The following is a 21,221-nucleotide window of genomic DNA, read 5'->3' on the forward strand; positions in this document are numbered from 1 at the left end:
TTGTCTTTTATTTAAAAATAAATTCCTAGGGCCTATTTCACAAAACTACAAGTATACATAGCTGTACATATTTGGCTTATATGTACAAGCCTTTGTTACAACTGCTTCCCAAAAAATTAATGCAACTGTATGAACATAACCTAAAAAATTATGTTAAAAATTACAACATAACAACTTGTAGCTGAACAGTGTTTACCTATTAGGTTGGAGTTAATCTCGTACCCTTATATGTATTACAAATGCTAAAGGCAAACTTCGTGAAATCTTAGAACAATTAATTGCAGAAAAGTGAGGATGGAATGAAAAAATTACTTGTAACTTGTACAAATTAAGTAGAACTTAAACATATTTATGCATATGTACTTTTGTGATACACAATTTCACTCTTTTTACTTGTATGTTTTTGGAATTGTTATATGTAATGAGTACCACAAGTCATATAGCTGGGCCCCATTGTTCTGTTGAAATGAGTTGGTCAGAACGAACCGGCATGACTAAACAGTAGAGATCACTGATGTACGGCAGATTGAACACAGCCTCGTTACACACCAACTGTTCAAAACATCTTCCCTTGTAATGATGCTACTGTGTGTAGCAGTCAACATGAAAACGTTTTCTTTTTAGTTCAGTAAGTTTGTTAAATTCCAGGTAGGTCTGGCTAAACAAGCCAGAATAGTAACAAGACAATTTAATCACTTGAAAAATTTATGTATGTGTACATGATTTTTAAGTTGGTTTTTTTAAAATCGTCTAGTTGCCAACATCAAAGATAAATTATTCCGTTATAATAAAATGTTATGTAGTTGCATTAAAAATGAAGGTTCAAGGCAGACGTATTATTATTCCTGAAAAAAAAAAAACTGATAATAACATACATATGTATGACTGTTCACCGTAGCACATTGATAGATTAACCAAAAAAAAATTTCAAGTCCCTTTGTTTTACTGTGGAACAAAAGTACCAATAAACCTGTGAAAAATATCCCGGGAGGGCAACAACGGTCACCCTGAGCCGATGCCGACGCCTGTGGTGAAATTTGAGTTAAAAGTCCAAAAATTAATAATAAAAAAAGGTTACGTTTCGGCCTGGCCCCGACCAGCAGGCATGAAGTTAGCTAATTGTAACTTTATTTCATTGTTTCTAGCGACAACTAACAGAACAACAAAGTTGTCTTGCTTATTGGTGGTAGGGGGCAGGAATTCTTTGATGTTACAAGTTTCAGTCAGTTTCACTTACAGAAATTTATCATTGTTTCATCGCTTGGGAATCCTCTTAGTTTCATCCATGTCACCATATATTTTAAACATTCTTGTACAAGTCATTGTGGTTCTCCATCTACCTCTATGGGCTCGAATCCTAAATTGTATACTTATGATTTTCAGACTTTTTCCTGATTGGTACGTATATTTATTAGTGTCAGGCATTGTCCTGAGTTGTATGCTTCCTTCATATCAGACATTTGTATACTTTATTAGTGTCTGACTTTGATCAAAACCAGCAATCACACTAGTAGGCCTATTGTCTCTCTCAAAATAATTCCAACCATCTATGCAAGATGCCTTGTTTTATGCAAAATATGTAAATTTTTCAAATATATTATGTTTCTGATATTTAGTCTTGATCCATACTAATTCTGCAGTTAATTTCTCTCCTGTAGTAGTACCAGACCTATATGTTTGTAGTACCCCTGAGAGATAGCCATTTTCTCAACCATTATTTACTTACATAAACTTTAATATTTGTTCTATTTAATTATTTTTTATGTGTAAATATCTTAGCTCTGTATACAGCATTTGGTAGGAGTAATTTCATGAATGGAATGGGAATCGGTTGGAACAGAAATATGTATATACGGTGCTGCCATCTGTAGAAGTCTCAGAAATCCAAAAAAGAAAAGTTACACTGTGAAACGCCTTGTGACACGACTGGCTTACAGATGGTCCGGGCCGGCCACCTTGTGGCCGAAATAAAAGTTCGTGGTAATGTCAAAGTCCACCGAGCGGATAAATACGTGGCCCCAACGTAGGCTCCAAGGATACTAGGAAACGATTAGAAATTAATTATGAACAGAATTACTGAGGTCAGTGAATATAAAAGGTGAAGTCCCCAGAGTACGGAGTGAGTCCTGCCTCTGGTGGCGATGTGAAGCGACTGGGGAGTGAGACATGGCTGCCAAGGAGGTTCATCACTCATCAGCGCAATCGCGCCAAAACAGCAAGTACCGTCGTGCCTCTGAAGTGCATTAGTTAAACACACAAGAATTCTCTAAAAATTATAATATTAAAACTCTTTAAAAATTTACGTGAAACAATTATGGATTGGATTTATAAAATTTTGGATGGTCTTTGGCAGTCCGGATTCCAAGCGGTTAAATGATATTTTAATATAAACACGTCTGATTGTTTATGAAAGCTAAAAAGACAAGAACAGTATTGACTTAAAGAAAAGGTTAGATTAAATATTATTATTCATCTTAACAGAAAAAGCTTACCATTGATAATTATTCTACATCACTTGCTCAACTGCACCTCTTATAGATGTTTGTGGCACGCACACGCACGCACGTGCACGTGCTATTCCATTGCCAAGTTAAGAACTTTTTGCATTCAATGCTTACCAATTTTCTTGAAACTTAAATACCTTAAAATATACTAAACAAATGTTGTTTGATGTCTCTAAATTATTAAAGTCCAGGGTTACAGCTGCAATATGCACTGTGCATGTTTAATTTTATTTGGAAGGGGTGCGTTAGGGTTTGGCCACACTGAATGCGATGAGACGAGAAGCGACGCAACGAGACTCTCCAACTGCCTGGCCATGCTGGACTGTCGCAGTATAGTACGAGTCATGTGCTGAAGATGTTGAAGAATAAGTTAATACTACAGAATCTCAAGTATTAATCGAAAATGCTCTTCTAGACTGTAGGAAAATCAAATGTGCATTACTGATATTATTAAGGAGCGATGAAACTTGAAGAATTTCACCAATGTATTCACAAACGGAGAATATGAAAATGAATCTATAGAGTACTTTAGAAATGACTTCTGTACTTTCGATTACCTTTGTAAAGCATTTGAACCCTTTATTTTTATATAATAATTATAAAACTAAAAAGTCTGTAAATTAGTTGACGTGATGAAAAACTATTTGAAATGGCTATTAATATTATTTAAAACTCATAAATATAGTTAAAAAAAAAAATTTTGTTTGTTGTATCATCACTAGTAATTTGATTAAACTTTTGTGTTAGTGAGGTCTTTGGATAGCTTAAACACTAGGCTATATATAATTATAAATTTCCATCCCTAAGAGAGTGAAAAAAAGGAAAAAAATATGACTTCAAGATAATTATGTCTACATAAATAATCAAGCATAAGAAAATATATTGGGTATCAATAAAAAACAAATCCAAACTACCAACTGAAAATTTATTATATTTTTTTAAATACATCCAGTAAGGGCTTAGAAGGGCTAAGAGTGATTTTAAAAAGAAAAAAATAATACATAGTTCAGAATCTATTGAACACATTGCATGTAGAGTTGCGTATTTTATTTTTTCCATTTGTCGAAATTCATCCTTTCGAGAGTGAAAACGGGGATAGTTTATGGTTTATCTCTCGTTATCTCTTTTTTTTATGATCACTTTAACAACTTGAGCTCATGTCGCATAAGCATTTTTTCGCATAAACTGCAAGTATAAAATTTTCGGCATCCATGTTTGATGGGCAAGCGAGACTGTCCTGAGCAAACCGAGAGACTCGTCTCGTGCTAATATTTGTTGCTAAGTGTTGCATGCTCGATATGGGCACTTACATAAAGCATTTTTTTTACTCCCAAGTGTCACATCGCATACAGTGTGGCTAAACCCTTAGTCTTGTGGTGTTTTAGTGTTGTAGTTGCTACTGTGTGTGTCAACCTCAAATGAAATGAAAATATTAAAATTTTTGTTTTATTGTTTCTAGTACACATTACATAACTGTTTATTATACATAGTACACAGAAAAAACATTTGATAATAATATTGTACAAATATTTGAGGTTTTGATAGGAAATTTTCTTTCATATTTGACAATATAATTGGAATTTAATGATTTTTCAATTTTGAAAATGCCATAAAACATAATTTTTCTCTTTGATGATAGGTTACTCAAAACTGTTTTATAAAAAAATAATGTAAAACTAACTAATGCAGATTGGGTCTTTTTGCATTAGCACTTTTTTTTTTTTTTTACTCAAAACAATGGTTTTACCTTATAAGCACACCAATTTATGCTTCATACAATCTTTAACATTATATATTGATAAGTTTCAGTATGAAACAATTTTTTTTCAAGCCACATTATCTATTATTAAACAAAAGAAAATATTTCAGATTGTTCATTTGACTGACCAAGAAAAGTTGATTGTGGGTTATCAAGAAGAACATTTTATACTATTTCAATATGTAGCACAGTAGAGTCTTGATCAACCAAGCTTCTATATTATCTGAGCCAACCTAAGCACCATTGTCAGCAAAGACTGTAAAAAATTTGCTTGAGGATCTAATAAATGATCTAAATGTTGCTAAAAGTCTAAAAAAATTTACCTCAAATATGTTACGTACTGGTTGGGCGAATCATGAGTGACGTGAAAGAATCAGCACCGAAGAAAACCTGGAAAAACATAACCCCAAAAAATGATACCACTGGGCCAACAGAAAACCGTGACGATTTTCCAATTATGTCTGTGTTATCCTATATTTTTGTTATCCGAGTTTGTCCCGGTCCACATTAAATGTTAATTTAGACTCTTCTATATTATCACCAAAAATGTTTGTTGTGCACTTCTTTTGTCCTCACCATTTGCATTCAAAACTAAGTAAGCAGTAAGAAAGAAATTAAAATATTTTTTATTTTATAAGTCTTCATATGAGATTGTAAAATAAAACTAATCATCTATCATATTGTTTGTGAATGAAATAACACTATAGGTCATTTTAACTGTGTCAGCTTTTCCTAACCTTTTTACTCAATGCAAACATAGAGGTTGATTTTAACCATTACTAGTTGATCACCTTATCATCATAAAATGATTGCTACAAGACAGTAGAATTTTTAAAAAATAAAATTTTTGCGTTTAAAACTAGTATTAGCGTCAATGAAACTTGTGTACGATTAGTTGTATTCTGGTGTATTCTCCCTGCTCCCCAATTTGGTTTTAAAAAGTTTCCTAAAGAGTAGGAAGCAATAAATGCCACAATATTGTTAAGTAATTATTTTTATATTAAAACCTGACTGTAAAAACGGCTGTCATAGCTTGCAGATTCTAGAGCATGTGCCTACCAGGCTTCTCTGTTGAACATTATTATTGTGTACAACTATTAGCAGGTAAGGACCCCATAAAACTGTAAATTAACTGACTAAAAGCGGTGTTAAAATAATTAAAAAGCGGTGCAAAAATCCAATGTGAAAATACAAAAGCAGTGAGAAATACCAGTGAAAAAACTTAAATGTGGTGGTCCTTGCTTATGATCATAATTTATTGGATTATTAGGGCATTTTGCAGTCTCAGTAAGGTTAACAAATCACATATGTGAGATCAAATGAAAATGCTTACAGTATAATTTGAAGGGTAGTTTTAAGAATTGCACAATCTTAACTACATTCTTGACAGTAAACAATTACTAAAAATTCTTTGCTAGAGAAGGAATCTTTTTTTGGTCATTCAAATCTGCAACATTTTAACCTTAAAAGCACTGAATTGGAACACTGGATACATAAGTAGTTACATCAAGATCGAAGTGATTTAACCTGTTATCTTTACAGAAGTTTATAAAATGGGAATCCACATAGAGTGTTACTAGGTGATTTCACTGGCCGAAGGATTATTATATTTACAAATAATCATTTCTACTCAAGTGTTAAGTGCATGGACTACATTTACGTTGGTGCTGACTCGACATCAAACGCATCATGGTGAATGCACTGCACAAAAAATGCTGGAGGATAACTTCCTGGATCTAACCGAGGAGGCAGTTGTGATAAATTACTCAAGTGCTGCACATTTACAAAGCACCACAGAATGAGATAAAATTTTACCAACCCAAATGTCGAGTTTAAAGTTAAAGACTACCTACCATAGACCGTAAATTTCTTTAGGTGCAGTACAGTCATCATGTTCTGTGTTGGAAATAACAGTTAATTTTACTCACCAAATATAACAAACAATAGGCAATTATTTACTACATGGCAATACATTTGTATTAAATATTTCATGTATTTATATTATAACCAAAATTAATTGGTTTACTCATGGTATCATACGTATCATCAACACTATTATAAAAATTTTATGAAGTTTTCTTTACAAAAATTACCATAATTCAGACACCAACTCTTTCATCATGGGTGTTGTCTAGTGTGTGCGTGGTCACTAATGGAACTGTGAACTCAACAGTTGGTTAAGCACCTGTTCATCTACATAAAAAAAAGTACACGTGATAGAAGTGAAACTACTTTGGAAATTCAAACCTTGACTCATAAGTATATTGTAAGGGGTAAAACGGCAAAGAGAAAGAGAGAAGGAAAACAATTTTATAAATAAATATGAATTAACAAATTATTACTCACTTTAAAATAACTGCTCAGGATATCAATGATTATTAATCAATAAACAATGATTAATTAACAAATATTACTGTTTCTTAAAAAATTCTGCCATTTGGAACATGCCAACATCTCTGAACAAAATATGAAATTCACAACAGATAGTGCTATCTATACGGGAAATGCAGGGACTCTCAACAGCGCGCTCTACACTGCTGGTTGAACAAGGAGGAACGCGAGCGCGCTGGTAGCGAATATAAAATTCAAGGCACTCATAGCTGACTATAGGATACCTATATCTATTTTCTGAAACAAGTGCATGCGCACATACTCTGTATTATTCTTTCATTCATCTATCTCTCTCGGTTATATTTTTTTTAGGCAGGGGCTAAATCATCACACAGAGATGAGAACGAAAAGGAGCCCAGCAATGTATATAGCATAGTGCTCGCTCTATATCTCTTTGGCCAAGTACCTATTTTCTGTCCTTTTCGGGTCAGAAACATTTCACAACAATGTTTCACAAAAATGTTGGATTAAAATTTGACCTTGAAATTTTACTCTCATTGGACCCAAAGAAGTTCTACGTCAATAAATAGTTTAACTGGAATTGCATATTTTTTTTTGTCTGAGGCTACATGCATGAAAATCGCCTGTGAAGGTGGTTGCAAGAAGGAATGCCGAAACATCAGACACACCATTTTTATGGCGGTTACCTCACCTAGAAGTCAAGAAGCATTTAGTGACTGGCTATAATAGGCTACAATCTAGATGTTATAAGTACTAAGTAGGTACTCAAAAACGTAAGGGGCAATGAGGCAAAACAATATGTTCAACAGCTGCTTTTTGTTATAAAAATGAAAAATGTGATTTTTTATCCAAATGAATCCAGACATCCTGTGTTTGGCATAGGATAAACTTAAGATAGTCATTGGGGAAAACCAACTAAGAATACAATCTCCTCCGAGATTCATTCTGCTGTTTTCAGTGTGTGTTATGAGGAGCACAGTAATAATTTTTTTTATTAAAGTGTGGATGCACATTTAATATTAATATTTTACTGTCACTTAAACACGACTGCATTCAATGCTTTACAAAACTATGTGCAAGTTTGCTACAAGTGCTGAAAATATTGATCATGCACTGTTGAAAAAGTTTTCATGATTTTTATTTGTCATCTGAGTATTCTAATGCCACTGAAAGTGAAAATATGCAAGAATGATCCTCTGGAGATAAATCAAATTCATTTCAATTCTGTCCAAGAAATTAATAATGGAAAATTGTGTGATAGATATTATTGTTATCATTTAGTACTCATAATTGTTTACCAATCTTTAAAGTGACTGCAGCGTTTCTTTAACTAATGTATCGCAGGTACACCTGCAAAGTCTTGCGACTATGCAAGATGGGTAATCAATACTGCACTCTTATGAAAGTTATTTGTATCTGTTATTTTTGAGACTTCTTGTAACGCCTCTCATTGATTTATGCTGGTTTAGATAATATGTGAATATAACTTGAAGCATTTAAGAAATATTTAAACTTTAAAAATAAATGTAATCAAGAAAATTATTACTTGAACTATTTGTATTTGAGGAAACTACCATATCTCACTCATCATGAAGACATGAGAAGTTAAACATATAGGAATAAAAGGGACATTAAATGTAGTTAATAATTACAGTGTTATATTGTTACTATTTGGCCTATAGTAACTGACTAAAACTGGCCCCTTAAAAAATATAAAACATGTTTATATTGTCTGGATTATGGTAATTACTGTAAAAAAATCTTAACTTAGCTCAGTAGAATATTTTTTGCTTGTTTTTGTTCCTCTTTGCATTTAAAAACTTTTTTTCTACACATATTTATTTCATGAATCTAAATCTGTAAAAAACTACTCCAATTTCATAATAAATAGTAAATACCTACACTGTTATCAAAATCAATTTTTTTTTCATCACTAAACACTTTGCAAAAAAAACCTGGCACAATAAAAAAAATTGATTTTACAGGGAAAAAAAGGCACGTAGGACCCAGTCTTCATTGTCGTAACAACCTTGTTTCCGTAGATTAACACAAAACAGAAAACACATAATTATCAAACGTGTTACAAAATTTCAAATATATTATAAATATCACCATTTATATGTACTCATATCACTTGCTTTTTGCAGTGTGCTGCAGAATCCCAACACAAGTGATATTATTGTGGGGAAATGCATTATTTCACTAATTTTTTACTTTCCAGGTAGTCACTGGTGACCTAGTTATAGGAAGCAACTCTGTGTGGTTTTTTTTTTACATGAAAGAACATGGCTTGTTGTGTCAATATTTATTTACTGCTGCAATTTTAAGTGATTTCAAGCTTCACTTTTATTGTTTGATAAGTACACACATATAATTACATAACATGAACACATGTACAATATTATAAACAAACTAATCAGTCTTTCATGTATAATACAAACTCTTGCATACTGTGGGTAATGAAGGGGGTAGCAGGAAACAGAATCACTCAGACAGTAGGGATGAGAGTGGTTTAACTGACATTCAAAGTTGCCAACATACTTTTTTCTATGAATCAGCAAAAATTAGTAAAATTAAAATAGTGCCCTACACTCTAAATGTAATTCTACTGGTAACTTAATTTTACAACTCCAAGACACTATTTTGGACTGATAATCTTCTTATAGTAGCTTAATTTGGCTTCAGAATAAAGTGCATGTTTAGTCATCAAAAATCAACTATTTAACTAGCTTTTAATGATTTTTGCATGAAGTACCTATATAATGTACTTCTCTCCATTGTGGTTATATGCATGCACTGTCTGGTGATTCTGTCTTCTGCACCCTTCTGGAAACACATATCACGTGTTGTGTCATGCTCACTTTCTCTTATAAAAGCTATGCTAGTGGCTGACTCAGCTGGATAAACCCAGCTTTCTAAATCTGCAGTTGCTAGTAACTTGACTAAAGTCACTTCATATTGTGTTATTGTTATTGTCCTTGAATATGGCCCCTTTAGTAAGTCTACAGCAATGAGGGGTTAGTAGTTAAAAAATTTGGGTTTTGATATTGCATTAATATGCATAGAAACATTTAAATATGACAGGACGTTCCAATTATTTTTGTATCCTAATAATTCTATGCTCCTAAATTTTGCATAGTGTTCAGATTTTGGGATGGAACCACCTACAAGAAATGGAGACTTCAAATAAACTAAGTTAATCGTGGAGAGACCCATGGACTGTGCTTTCTGAGTTCTGAATGCCTCCTTTTAGTTTTTGATTTATGAATTTTTTTAAACACATTTCACCAGGCAATTCAAAAATGCAGTTAAACAAGATATTAAATAATCTTTAGTTTATGATGTATACAATTTTAGATAATTGTTTCCCGGACACAACATATCAAAAAAGCTCCTTCCAGTTCTGGTAGTAAAATAGTGTTTGAATTTCACCAAAAACACTGCAGAATGTGTTCCGGATCCTGAAGGATAGTGAAATTTTGTTCTAGATAAAGTGTCTGTTTCTACTTGGTTTAGGATTCAGTTAACAGAATTTCTTGGGCCTAGGATTAGGATTTTTCCATTTATTTATATAGGTAGTATTTGTAATTATTATGTGCCAATTTAGATGCAGTCATTATTTGTTTTGCACTCATAACAACATTCTGTGCATTAAGTACATTTTATTTATGAATTGGTTTCATGTAAATTTTTCAAAGATTCACTAGTTGATATCTTTTTAAGTTATTATTTATGAAATGCCCGAAAAAGTTATTCTAAACTATTATTTCATTTCGAAGTACACATGTATTTGTAAATATATTATAAACCAAAAATTGCAGTAATTAATTTACAATATTTAATTTGGTAAATTGTAATTTTATTAATTTTATTAGGTATCAAGTACAATTTTATGGATTAAGTTGTCATTTTTTGTGAACAAAATTAGTCCCTGAGTAGAGGTATTGCAAATTTATACTTTTTCACTGCCAAATATCATCTGAGCCTTACCCTTGTCTGAGGAGAATATGTATGTACTAAAAACTTAAGGAGTGTGTTTGATCAGAAGGCCTCATCAAAAAGATAGTTTAGGAGAAATATTAGATTTTTTTATTTTATAATTACAACAGTACTCATAAAAAAAAAATGAAAAGGTTCACTGCTGAAGAAACATTCTCAGTGGGAAATTTGAATGAATTGGCTAGTAGAATTAAGTATGTCAATATTTTTTTTTTTCCCTGCTTGGAAAGATTTCATGATAGCTAAAATAATGAAATGGAAATTTAATCATACAAATGGCTCTCAACACTATTAAATTAATTTTTTTTTTAAATTTTTACAATGCTGCAAAATTATCCCACAAACAAAACCTTCTAAACTTGCTTTAATCTGATGCCCAGGTGAGCTGCAGTTGTGGACTGGTCATCAGACTACATTAAGGAACTGGGTAAGGTTTGTGATGTTTCCTCTGACTGATCATTGTACTTTTTTAGGGAAAAAAACTTAATTATAAAACTTAATTATATAATAAATTTTTGTAATTTTGTAGACACTATATATATAATTAAATTTTAAGCCTGTATTTTACTTAAGTCATGCTAACAGTTAGTACACATTCTTTTAACTAGTTTACATGTCTTGGAAAATAATAATGTCAGTGATATACAAACTAATCAAAAAACCAATTGCAAGCAGTGTCGACATTAAAAATTAATTGCAGTATTTTGTAGCCACCTGAAATACATAGAGCAATATCAACACATCCATGTTTGTGGAGACTGAAACAAATAAGACATGACCAATAATACTATGTCTTTGACGAAATACAACATTACGTTATATTTTCGACCTGTAGATACGTGTGATTTTTTTTTTACAGTTTCTGGATTCAGACTTATATTTTTATACAATATGTTAAGTTAAATGGTACTGATTGAATAAGCAGTAAATAAAGTCAGGGATGTAGGTTTGCATGATACAGTTTTTTAAAGCATATGAGACTAAAAATGTTTGCTAGTTTGAAGAGTTTTAAGCCATTACTTGTCTTTAACAACAGGTCATCTTACTTGAATGCACGTATGTCACTGTTGGTGGAGTTCATACATTCAGTTGTACTTGTGCTTCTGTTGCATTAAAGAGGATGGGAAAGGACCATTTTTAAAATGTGTTGACTGGCTTGAGCCTGTTTCTTACCCTTGTATTAACTCTTACAACCTTGTCCTATCTGTATCTGTCACCTTTATTTTATAAGAGTCTCGTTTTTCTGTGCTTCATATTAATAGGGACAAGAATTGTTGGATGATTGTGATTAAACCGAAATAACATTGGAATGCGAGTTGATTCATGGAATAAAACTGAATTTAAACAAAAGCATTCCAAAATGTAATGAATGACATTGTTTGAGTGTATGCAGTATTTAGTGGATTGTTAAACTAATTGTTCCCCGATTGATATTATTTTATTTTTACATTATATATTATTTTGTGTACTTAAAACACAAAAACACTTGATAATTTATTTTTTGTTAGTAAGTTTACCTCAGGCATTCATGTAACCAATAATCAACTTTAAAAACTACCATACTCAGAATGAAACTTACTGTTTTTTGTGAAAAAAGAATTAAGAAATATGTTGTCAGGCATATTATATATTGTCATAAAACAACTGTCATATATACTGTCATAAATAAACATCACTTATAAAAATGAAAATAAAACCACATGGAAATTATCAATTTTAAATACAAAATTTACCTAAAAACAAAACTAAGAATGATGTCTCTATGTCATTAAAAGTGACCTAATTTTTTTCAGGTTGTCTTTCGAATGTGGATAAGAGCAAGGTTATGCTACTGTCATGCCTCACAGAAAGAGGTAGGTACCCAAGAAAACGTTTAACTACAAACTACTTTTCAGAGCTTGAGAATATGATCTGTCCTCGTGATATGGCCGCAAAGAACCGCTTTTATTCATCAACCTCATATTTCTTGCTGGGTAGTAAAACATGAATACCTATTGCTGCAGCAGAACCTCGACTTTACATTCCCTGATTCTCACTTCCCATTAACTACACAAACTTCTTTTTAAAGTGTAAACATCTTAGCTCTCTGTGTACGGCATTTGGTAGGAGTAATATTTTGAATGGAATGGAAGTAACCATGGTGCCGAAGTCGTCACGATGGCGGACCCAAGTGTAGCAATATAAATCCATATGTAGTCACTTTGGTAAACATTAGGGGACATACTATATGTATTGGTGTGCCAAATTAAACTTTATGATAGTGAAACTACCCTGTAATATATTTGTAAACTAAAATAGTCATAGAAAAATATGATTACAAGTTTTAAAATACGTAAGAAAACTGGTATTACAATGATTATAATACATATTCTCCTTGCAAAATCCCAATAGACCCTGGAGCACAACGGTAGAGCGTGCGCTCGTATAGCTCAAGGGGATATTTTTGACATGGTTCAAACCTCGTCACTGAATTTTTTTTTTTACTTTTTTATTAACATATAATAATGAATGAGTTTAATACGTTTAAGGTTTGTTTGTAGTAAGTTTTTGCAAACTGATTTAAGTCTTTTTAAGCCAAAACAAATGTACAAAATTATACTTAGTGTTATAATACATATGTTTTAAAATGTTTTAAGTTGATGTTTTAGTAATGCCCTAGAAGTATAACTTCTAGTGTGCGAAAACTTTATATTATGAACTGTTTAGTGAATTTTAACAAGATGGGCAGTATTTTTATAAAATTCCTTTTCAAAAATTAGGTTCAAAACCGGGGTTTAGAATTTTTTAGTCTTTTTCGTCTTTATCGGAGCTACTTCTATTAGTTAAAAATATACGTCTGTTTCCTGCTGTCATCTGCACATGATGGTTGCAAGCAACATTTATTATTTAGGCAGTGAATTCTAGCTGTAAGTGCAGAATGTATGTGTGTGATTCGCATCCAGAAATGTTGGTATTTGAAAAGTTATTATTTTATTTATTAGGATATTTATTATGCTCTGCATTATTTTAAATAATTCAATGTTAAATTTTGAATATGAGTTTCGTATTATAAGTTTGTTTGCAACATTAGAACACATGAATTTGCTCGTTACAGAGGTTAGAGGTTTACACATCGCTAGTGACTACTGAAAGACTTGCTCACATGTTATTTCCTAAAATGCACTGACTTTTTTTATGGTGTGCTAATTTGCCAGACATAATATTTTATTTCGAACTAAATGCAAGGTTTTTTTTTATTTACTGGTTTTAATTAGAAGGGACATTAGTAATGACCTTTTTAATTATGTTGAGGTTAACTTTAGCTATACTTCTCTAGCTCCAAATTTAACACAGCATCATGTTGGTTATACTAACTCTGCCAAATAAGTAATTTGATGACAACTGCATGTCTGACATTGGCTTCGGCTTTATTCATTAATAATTATTAATCATTTTTTATGACAACCACACACCCACAGTTTGTATTGGTGTGGGAACCTCAATGTTTAAAATACAACCTCAAATAATCAACTAAAATTTAAGGAAATAAGATTTCCCCTAACCATTATAGATTAAAAATAATACCAGGAGTGGACAGAAAAAATGTTACAGCATTAGTTTGCACCAAAATAATTAAATTAAACTCAATTCTTCCTAAAATAATACCTGACCAATAAATTACAAGAGAAAGATGTTTTTTCTAAAACATGCATGTTTTTTGTAAACTAAATAAACAAAGTCAGAATTATGGAGGCATTAGTATACAAAATTTAGCTGTGGCTAAAATCCGGTAACTTCACATAGTTGGGTAAACATGATGATGGATAAGCAATACATTTATTGGGAAGGTTTCTTTCTTTCAGATAGCACAATGGTTTTGGATTGAAGGTTGATCATTAAAAAAAAAAAAGAATTTGATTAGCCAAACCATTAATTTATCAATGAAGATAAATCTTTAGGCTAAGCGCCAGAAAAAATTCAAATTTAGTAACAGCATAAACAAGAGAAGCTGTTAGGGCCATCTCATAGCAGCAGTTACCTGTGTATTGTAAAAAATAACAGAATATAAATTAATATTTAACAGTCCACAACTACAAAGAGGTGACACCTGAGAGAAAGCTGTTTGTATGCTCTCCAGCAATATGATCACTAAAGGGATACAAGTTATTGGTAGCACAGAATATTTAATTCAGTCTCCAGAAGTGGTCCCACATCAGCGGCTGTGTTCCAAAACATAAAATAAAAAATTAAACATTGGTTAAAATTTATTTTAGAGCAACATATTTGGTTAACATTTTTATAAAGGTTGTTTGATTTTTAATTTAACTGCCATTGCATTTAAAAAGTGGGTTCATCATTTTACTGGAAATATTAACGTAGAGTTCATAACAAAGATGATCATGTAAGTAACATTAGATCTAGTTTGATGGCTATAGTGGAATGAATACTGGCATTGTACTTGAATGGAGACATACCTTTACTACCGTACAGTATTGTAATCACATGCAGTCATGTCAATAATCAGTGATAAGGCTACTCTCATTTGAACATTTTAAATGCAAACTCTACTGTGCATTGCAGCAAAATAAAATTAAATTTTATGTGATGCACCACAAACAGTTTGCTTAGGCAAGGCAAACATCATATGAATGACAGTTCTGTACAAGCCACAGAAGAAAATGCTGACATAACATGAGTACATGCAAATGCTATTAGTATTATTATAAAACTCTCTTGTCACATATTGTCACCTGTGAAATATGCCTTGCAATCAACACTAAGTACAGACGTATATAACTTAGTATAACATGATGAACTTCTTAGAGATTACTTTTATGCTTTACAGTATTCTATTATTCTGTCTTGTTTCCTTTTTTATTTACTGCTTTTTAAAGCATTTTACATAAAAAAAATTTGAGACTGAACCAAATAATGATACTTTAAAAATATTAGTTATAAGAAACATATTTTAAAGAACTTTTGCTTTTTCGATCAGTTATGTTTTATGCAGTTCATGCAGTCTGTAAAAAACAAATGTGAGTCTTTCATTACTCTCCAGTGATGTGTAAACATCTAACCTTGGTAGCGAGCTAATTCATGTCTTCTCATGTTGTTCATGTTGCAAATAAACTTATAACATGAAACTTGGGCACTAAATTTAATGTAGAATTCTTTAAAATAATGATGAGCATGATAAGTAAACTGATGAATAAAATATTCGCTTTTCAAATACCAAAGTTTCTGGAAGTGAATCGCATACGTTTCTGCATATGCTGCTAGAATTAGCTGCCAGAATCGTAAACGTTGCTCGCCACCATCAAACGTAGATAGCAGCTAGGAATGAGTGAAATGGTTACTTTCAGATATGGTAGTTATTTTTCCGATTGAATAACTGGTTATTTAGATAGTTAAAATTATCAGTTATTGGGTATGAAGGTCTGTTTTTAATAATTTGCTATTCCAATTGCAAAGAGCAACCAAAAAAATCATTATGACCATTAAAATTATGGTCTAATTTTAATACTGACATTGTAATTTTCCTTTTTGTTATCTAAAATAATAATTTGCTGCGGTTACAGACGTAATTGTATATAATTTTATCCAAGCACATTATGTATTTGCATAATACAAAGAAATGCGTACTGAATGAATGACATTTTTTATTTAATTTAGCTCATGTTCTGCTTAACTTTGACATGCAGATGTTATAGCGTATAGCCTATTGATGTACACATAAAACAACCTTAGTTAATCTGTTAAAACCAAACAATTACAAAATATTGAATCACTGCCATCTCCTGATAATTGTCAAATAGCTGAGAATTGGTTAAAATGTCGTCCGTGAGCAAAGAACGGTTTACGTCGATCGCGAGCAGAAAACAGTTTATTTTGATTGTGAACAGAGAACTCTTATATAGAATGTTACTTTGAAAATTTGCTATTACTTAAAGATAGGGCCTGGAAAATTTCGGTGTTTTCAATATGCAAAAAGCGGTACTTTCAAATTAGAAAAGCGGTGGTTTAAAGTCGGTATTTTCGTTATGCAATGGAAATTTTACCGGTATTTTAAATGTTGACTAAATTGTGCAGTTATTGAATATAATAGTTTACATATTTAATAAACAATCCATGTATACTAGGAATAGGCTAATATGCATAATAACAGCCAATTAAATCCAAAACAGTTACACAAAACAGACACGTTGCTATAGATGTTTGCAACTACAATTTTTTTTTATTTTTTTTTTTTATTTTGGCTGCCAATGCCACATGCTTAGCCGACTTTAGGTGTTTGTCAATGAAATCTTTTCTATCCCATGAAACTTTACAGTTGCAAAATTTGCACATCACTGTGCTATTGTCAGTACAATAAAACCCATGTTTCTGATACTGATATGCTCGTATTTAATGGAGTGGAGGAACACGGGGTTGCCACTTGAACAAACCCCAGCGCACAAATGAGAAGAAACTTAGTGTGAACTATACCCCAGATCAATTTTGAGCATCAAAACCGTACACGAACATGGCTTATGTAAAAATAAGGTAATTATGCTGAAACACAAGACTTGGGTTAAAAGGATACTTTAACCTTGTGTGGATCAAGTAGAAAACATTCGGCTATAAACGAAAGAAATAAGAACAATGCTATCCTGAAATGCTGTGACATGTTTTTGGATTAGATAATCACAGCGACAGACCGACAGGATGCGCTCCCGCCCTTGCCGTCAGCGATGTTTATTTTGACAGCTAAAGCAATTATCTTTTCCACGTCCCTTCGCAGCGTAAAAAAAAAGAGAGAAAAAAAACACGCTGACAGTTTCTCACGCAGAAGGTTGAAATAAGGGAGGGAATGTGTTGAAATGTTAGCTGTTAAAAAAAAAGCAGGGGGGGGGGGGGGGGTTGTTTTTACATGGTTTCTGGCTCTGGGAGGGATGAGCCTTGAAGAATTAGCAGGGGATGGGAGAGGTAAGCGTCGCTCACGTCACGTATGACGTCAAGCCGCCGGGCGGGTAAGATAACATGACAGCTGAGACGGCTTTTCGTGCGATAGTGGAGGCGCCGAGCTCGTCTAGACACTGCCGCGTGGCCAGTCAGTCTAGAGGGGTGGTATCTATTTTTAGACGTCTTTTGTATGCCTGGCTGCTTACAGTACAGCTCTCACCAAGATAAACGTGAACGCATAGAGCCCAACAAAGTGTAACAGACTTGTTTTTCAGCCGATTTTACTCAAATTTTCGACTTTCTCTGCTTAAATTTTTCATGTTTTCTCAAAAAACGGTCGTATAAACGGAATGGACGCATCAGAGAGGGCTCGCATCGGCGGGATTCTACTGTAATGGTACTTTTCGGGGATATATTCGCAGTGTAATATAGAAATGTTGTGGTTTTCGCGAATGTACTTACTTTTCGCGTTTTCATGCGAAATTCGCGCGAATTTTCGCAAAATTCGCGATCGCGAAAAATTCCAGCCCCTACTTAAAGAACTTAAAAATGCCAACTGCTAAGTAATTTTTTTATAACTGAGAACTGTGTGGATAGTTTAGTTTAAAAAATAGTTGTTGAATATGATATGTTGAATATGAAATGCACATATCGCGATACCTAGTGACAGCACAAGAATTGAAGTTATAGTATTTTTTTCCTCACTAGATCGGGTGATGTGCACTACAGCACAGTTGAAAATTATATTCTCTTTCTTCGATAACCGGTTATCAGAGACCCAGCAATCTATCAAAATTGTTATTGTTTCATAACCTCGGTATATACCAGCGATTGTAAATACTGTTTATCTCTAAGATCAGCACAAAACCACTGGAAATTAAAACTATTAGAAACATTCTGATAAAACCCTAGCTTTGGTCCTGATTTTCGACAACAAATTTTTATAAATACTACCCATCATGTTAAAATTTATTAAACAGCTAATACTATAAAGTTTCCTCATATTTATATTACTAAAATATTAACCTAAAACATTTAAAAGATATTATAACACTAAGTATATGTTTGTATATTAATTTGTTTTTGCTTAAACGACTGAAATCAGTCTGTAAAAATTTCCTACTAACAAACTGTAACATTATTGAGCTGATTCAAAATTATTACTATATTATAATGTTATTAAAAAAGGAGGAAAAAAATTCTAGTGATGATATTTGAAACACATAACTTTAAGTTAACAAGCATATGCTCGACCGCTGTGCTATTAAGTCAATGGGGAATTAAGAAAAAAAAAAGTATTTTAATGACTGTAATGCTATAGTATTCTTTGAAAGTTTGAGATTAATATTTAATATGACTATTTTAGTTCACCAAATATATTCCAGAGTAGTTCACTATCACTGGGTTTCATTTGGCACAAAAATATGTTTGGTATGACCCCTAATATTTACGAAAATAATTATATACAGGTTTATGTTGCTACTGGTGGGTCCATCATCTTTGTGACACATTTATGTTCATTTAAGTACATTCCATTTTCACAAAAGTACTCCTACCAAATGCCGAATACCTAAAGCTAAGATGTTTACACATCAAAAATCTGTAGCTGCTTTCATTAATATGTATGTATTGTGTTTTCTTTCATTGGCTTGTGTTTCAGTTACATAAAAAAAACTGCAGGTACAATGCACACAATTTGATACACAAATATTTTTGACAAGTCATTTATTTAACTTTCAAACTTGCATCTAAAGTTCTTCTCTGTAGCGGCACTTCAAAACAATCTCGTATATTTCACAATCATTAAATAATTATGTTAAACACTCAACACATTATTTATGCCCCATTGTGGTTGTGTGCACATGCAGTCTGTGTGTGTACATTTCCCCTCAGGAATGTCATTTGTTTTACCCATTTACAGCAGTATTTATAAATGTAAAACTTTGCAGCACACTAAAGGTGACATCGTAAAGGTACAGAGGGATTTTGAAAGCTCAGAAAGACAGAATAATGGTTTGCATTTTGAAACAAAATTATATTCTCCGGCTCACGTGTGGGGCAGATACTGGTCCGAGTCACCGCTAGATGCCATGGAGAAGTTGGCAGAGTCTCGGTCCTGCTTGCTGGAGAGATGCTGCGGACTGTACTTCATGCCGGCTACCATGTGCGGGAACGTGTGGTGGCCGGTCAGGCTACTGCTTCGAACGGTATCCACCCCAGGGGTGGCGTTCACGGGCATGGTCCCATAAGGCCCGACCACCACCTGCGGGGGCCGACCGTTGCTCAGCGCTTGGTGGTGGTGGTAGATGGGGAACCGCTTAACGAAGGGGTTGGGGCCGTTGAACAGCCGTATGCCGTTGTGGTGAGTGGGGATGGTGGTGTGCGGGCGCGGAAACGAGTGGCAGCTCCCGGAGCCCGTGGTGGCAGGGTGGTTCACCGGCACGTTGCCGCTGCTCGGCAGTGGCATGGTGGAGCAGTGCGGGTAGATGGTCGCCACTGCGATGGGCTGGGTGGGATAGTGCGGGAGGGTCGCGGACGACGACGCGCCTGGCCGCGAGCCATCGGGACAGTCGGTGAATGACGTCATGCGCATGTTCGTGGAGCGTCCGAAGGGTTCGTCTTTCACCAGCGGCGTTTCTGCACCGTCAGGATCCTTTGCCCGTGGCTGCTTCCTCCTGATGACGACCGTGCTCTCGGCCGTGCTCTCCAGCAGCACGGCCGGATGGCTGCCCATGTCCCCCGTGCTGCCGCTGGGGACGACGGGGCAGTTGGCAGGGGACGCAATGTGCGACACGTACCGTTGCGAGTGGACGGCGCCAAAGGCGTAGATGGGCTGCACGAGCGCAGGGTTGCTCCCGCCACCAGAATCGCCATTTTTGGGGACCACGCGGGGCAGGGACACAGCCGTGGGAGGCAGCACGTTGCGCTGCAGTGAGCAGCTGCGCCACTGGGGCTGCGTCCTGGCCACGGGGTCGAGTGATGCGGTGAGGTCGTCCACGCTAGTCGACCGTCTGGCCGTGGCCGCCTCCCCCCGCCCCTGGCCGTGGTTGTCGGAGCTGGAGTTGGAGTGAACGCCGCTGGACGTCTCGCTGTGGTTGCCGCACGGCGGCGAGCCCCCGGACGCAGAGCTCTCCGTGCTGACCGAGCCAGAGCGTGGCGTCAGCTCATCGTGAGGCATCCCCGAGTCCGCTCGCCTCAGGCAGCGTGGAGTGGCTGTGCTCTGCAGCTGCAACAGTCGGAGGCCACCGTACAGCTGTCACGAGTGTAGTCAGGAACAAGTGAACAGTCATTTATCCAACAATAAAGTCAGATATTGTAAAACGTTTGAGCTCAGAACACTACATAGAGATGACATCAAACGAACTGAACACTCACAATTAAAAGCTTCCAATTAAAAGATACTTCATTAAATGTATAAGAGAAAGCAATTTGAGCTTATAAACAAAAATAAACTCTGAAACTTAAAGAACACAATATGCGAACAATACTCATATCGCAAATGAATGAAACAAGCAAATAATGAAAGCAATTTAAGATCCATATTAATATAGCACCTGCGAGAGGTTAGTGGCCAAAGAGAAGCTAACAATTTTTTTTTTTCGCTTTAGATTTGACTGTATGACTGTTAGTCTTGTTTGAGCAACATCAATCCACACAACATGAACAAGCAACACATGTCATGATTT

General features: G+C 34.3%; 1 protein-coding gene across 1 annotated transcript in view; it reads right to left on the reverse strand.

Moving 5' to 3' along the window:
• Positions 1-3,942: 3,942 nt before the first annotated feature.
• LOC134531337 (protein tincar) overlaps positions 3,943-21,221 on the reverse strand; it is a 300,099-nt gene continuing 282,820 nt past the window's right edge. Inside the window, exon 10 of the mRNA XM_063367034.1 lies at positions 3,943-20,761. Within this exon, the coding sequence (XP_063223104.1) occupies positions 19,583-20,761 (1,179 nt within the window). The 3' untranslated portion in view covers positions 3,943-19,582. The remainder of the gene's footprint in view (positions 20,762-21,221) is intronic.

The sequence above is a fragment of the Bacillus rossius genome, chromosome 3, assembly GCF_032445375.1.
Source record: "Bacillus rossius redtenbacheri isolate Brsri chromosome 3, Brsri_v3, whole genome shotgun sequence".
Lineage (NCBI taxonomy): Eukaryota > Metazoa > Arthropoda > Insecta > Phasmatodea > Bacillidae > Bacillus > Bacillus rossius.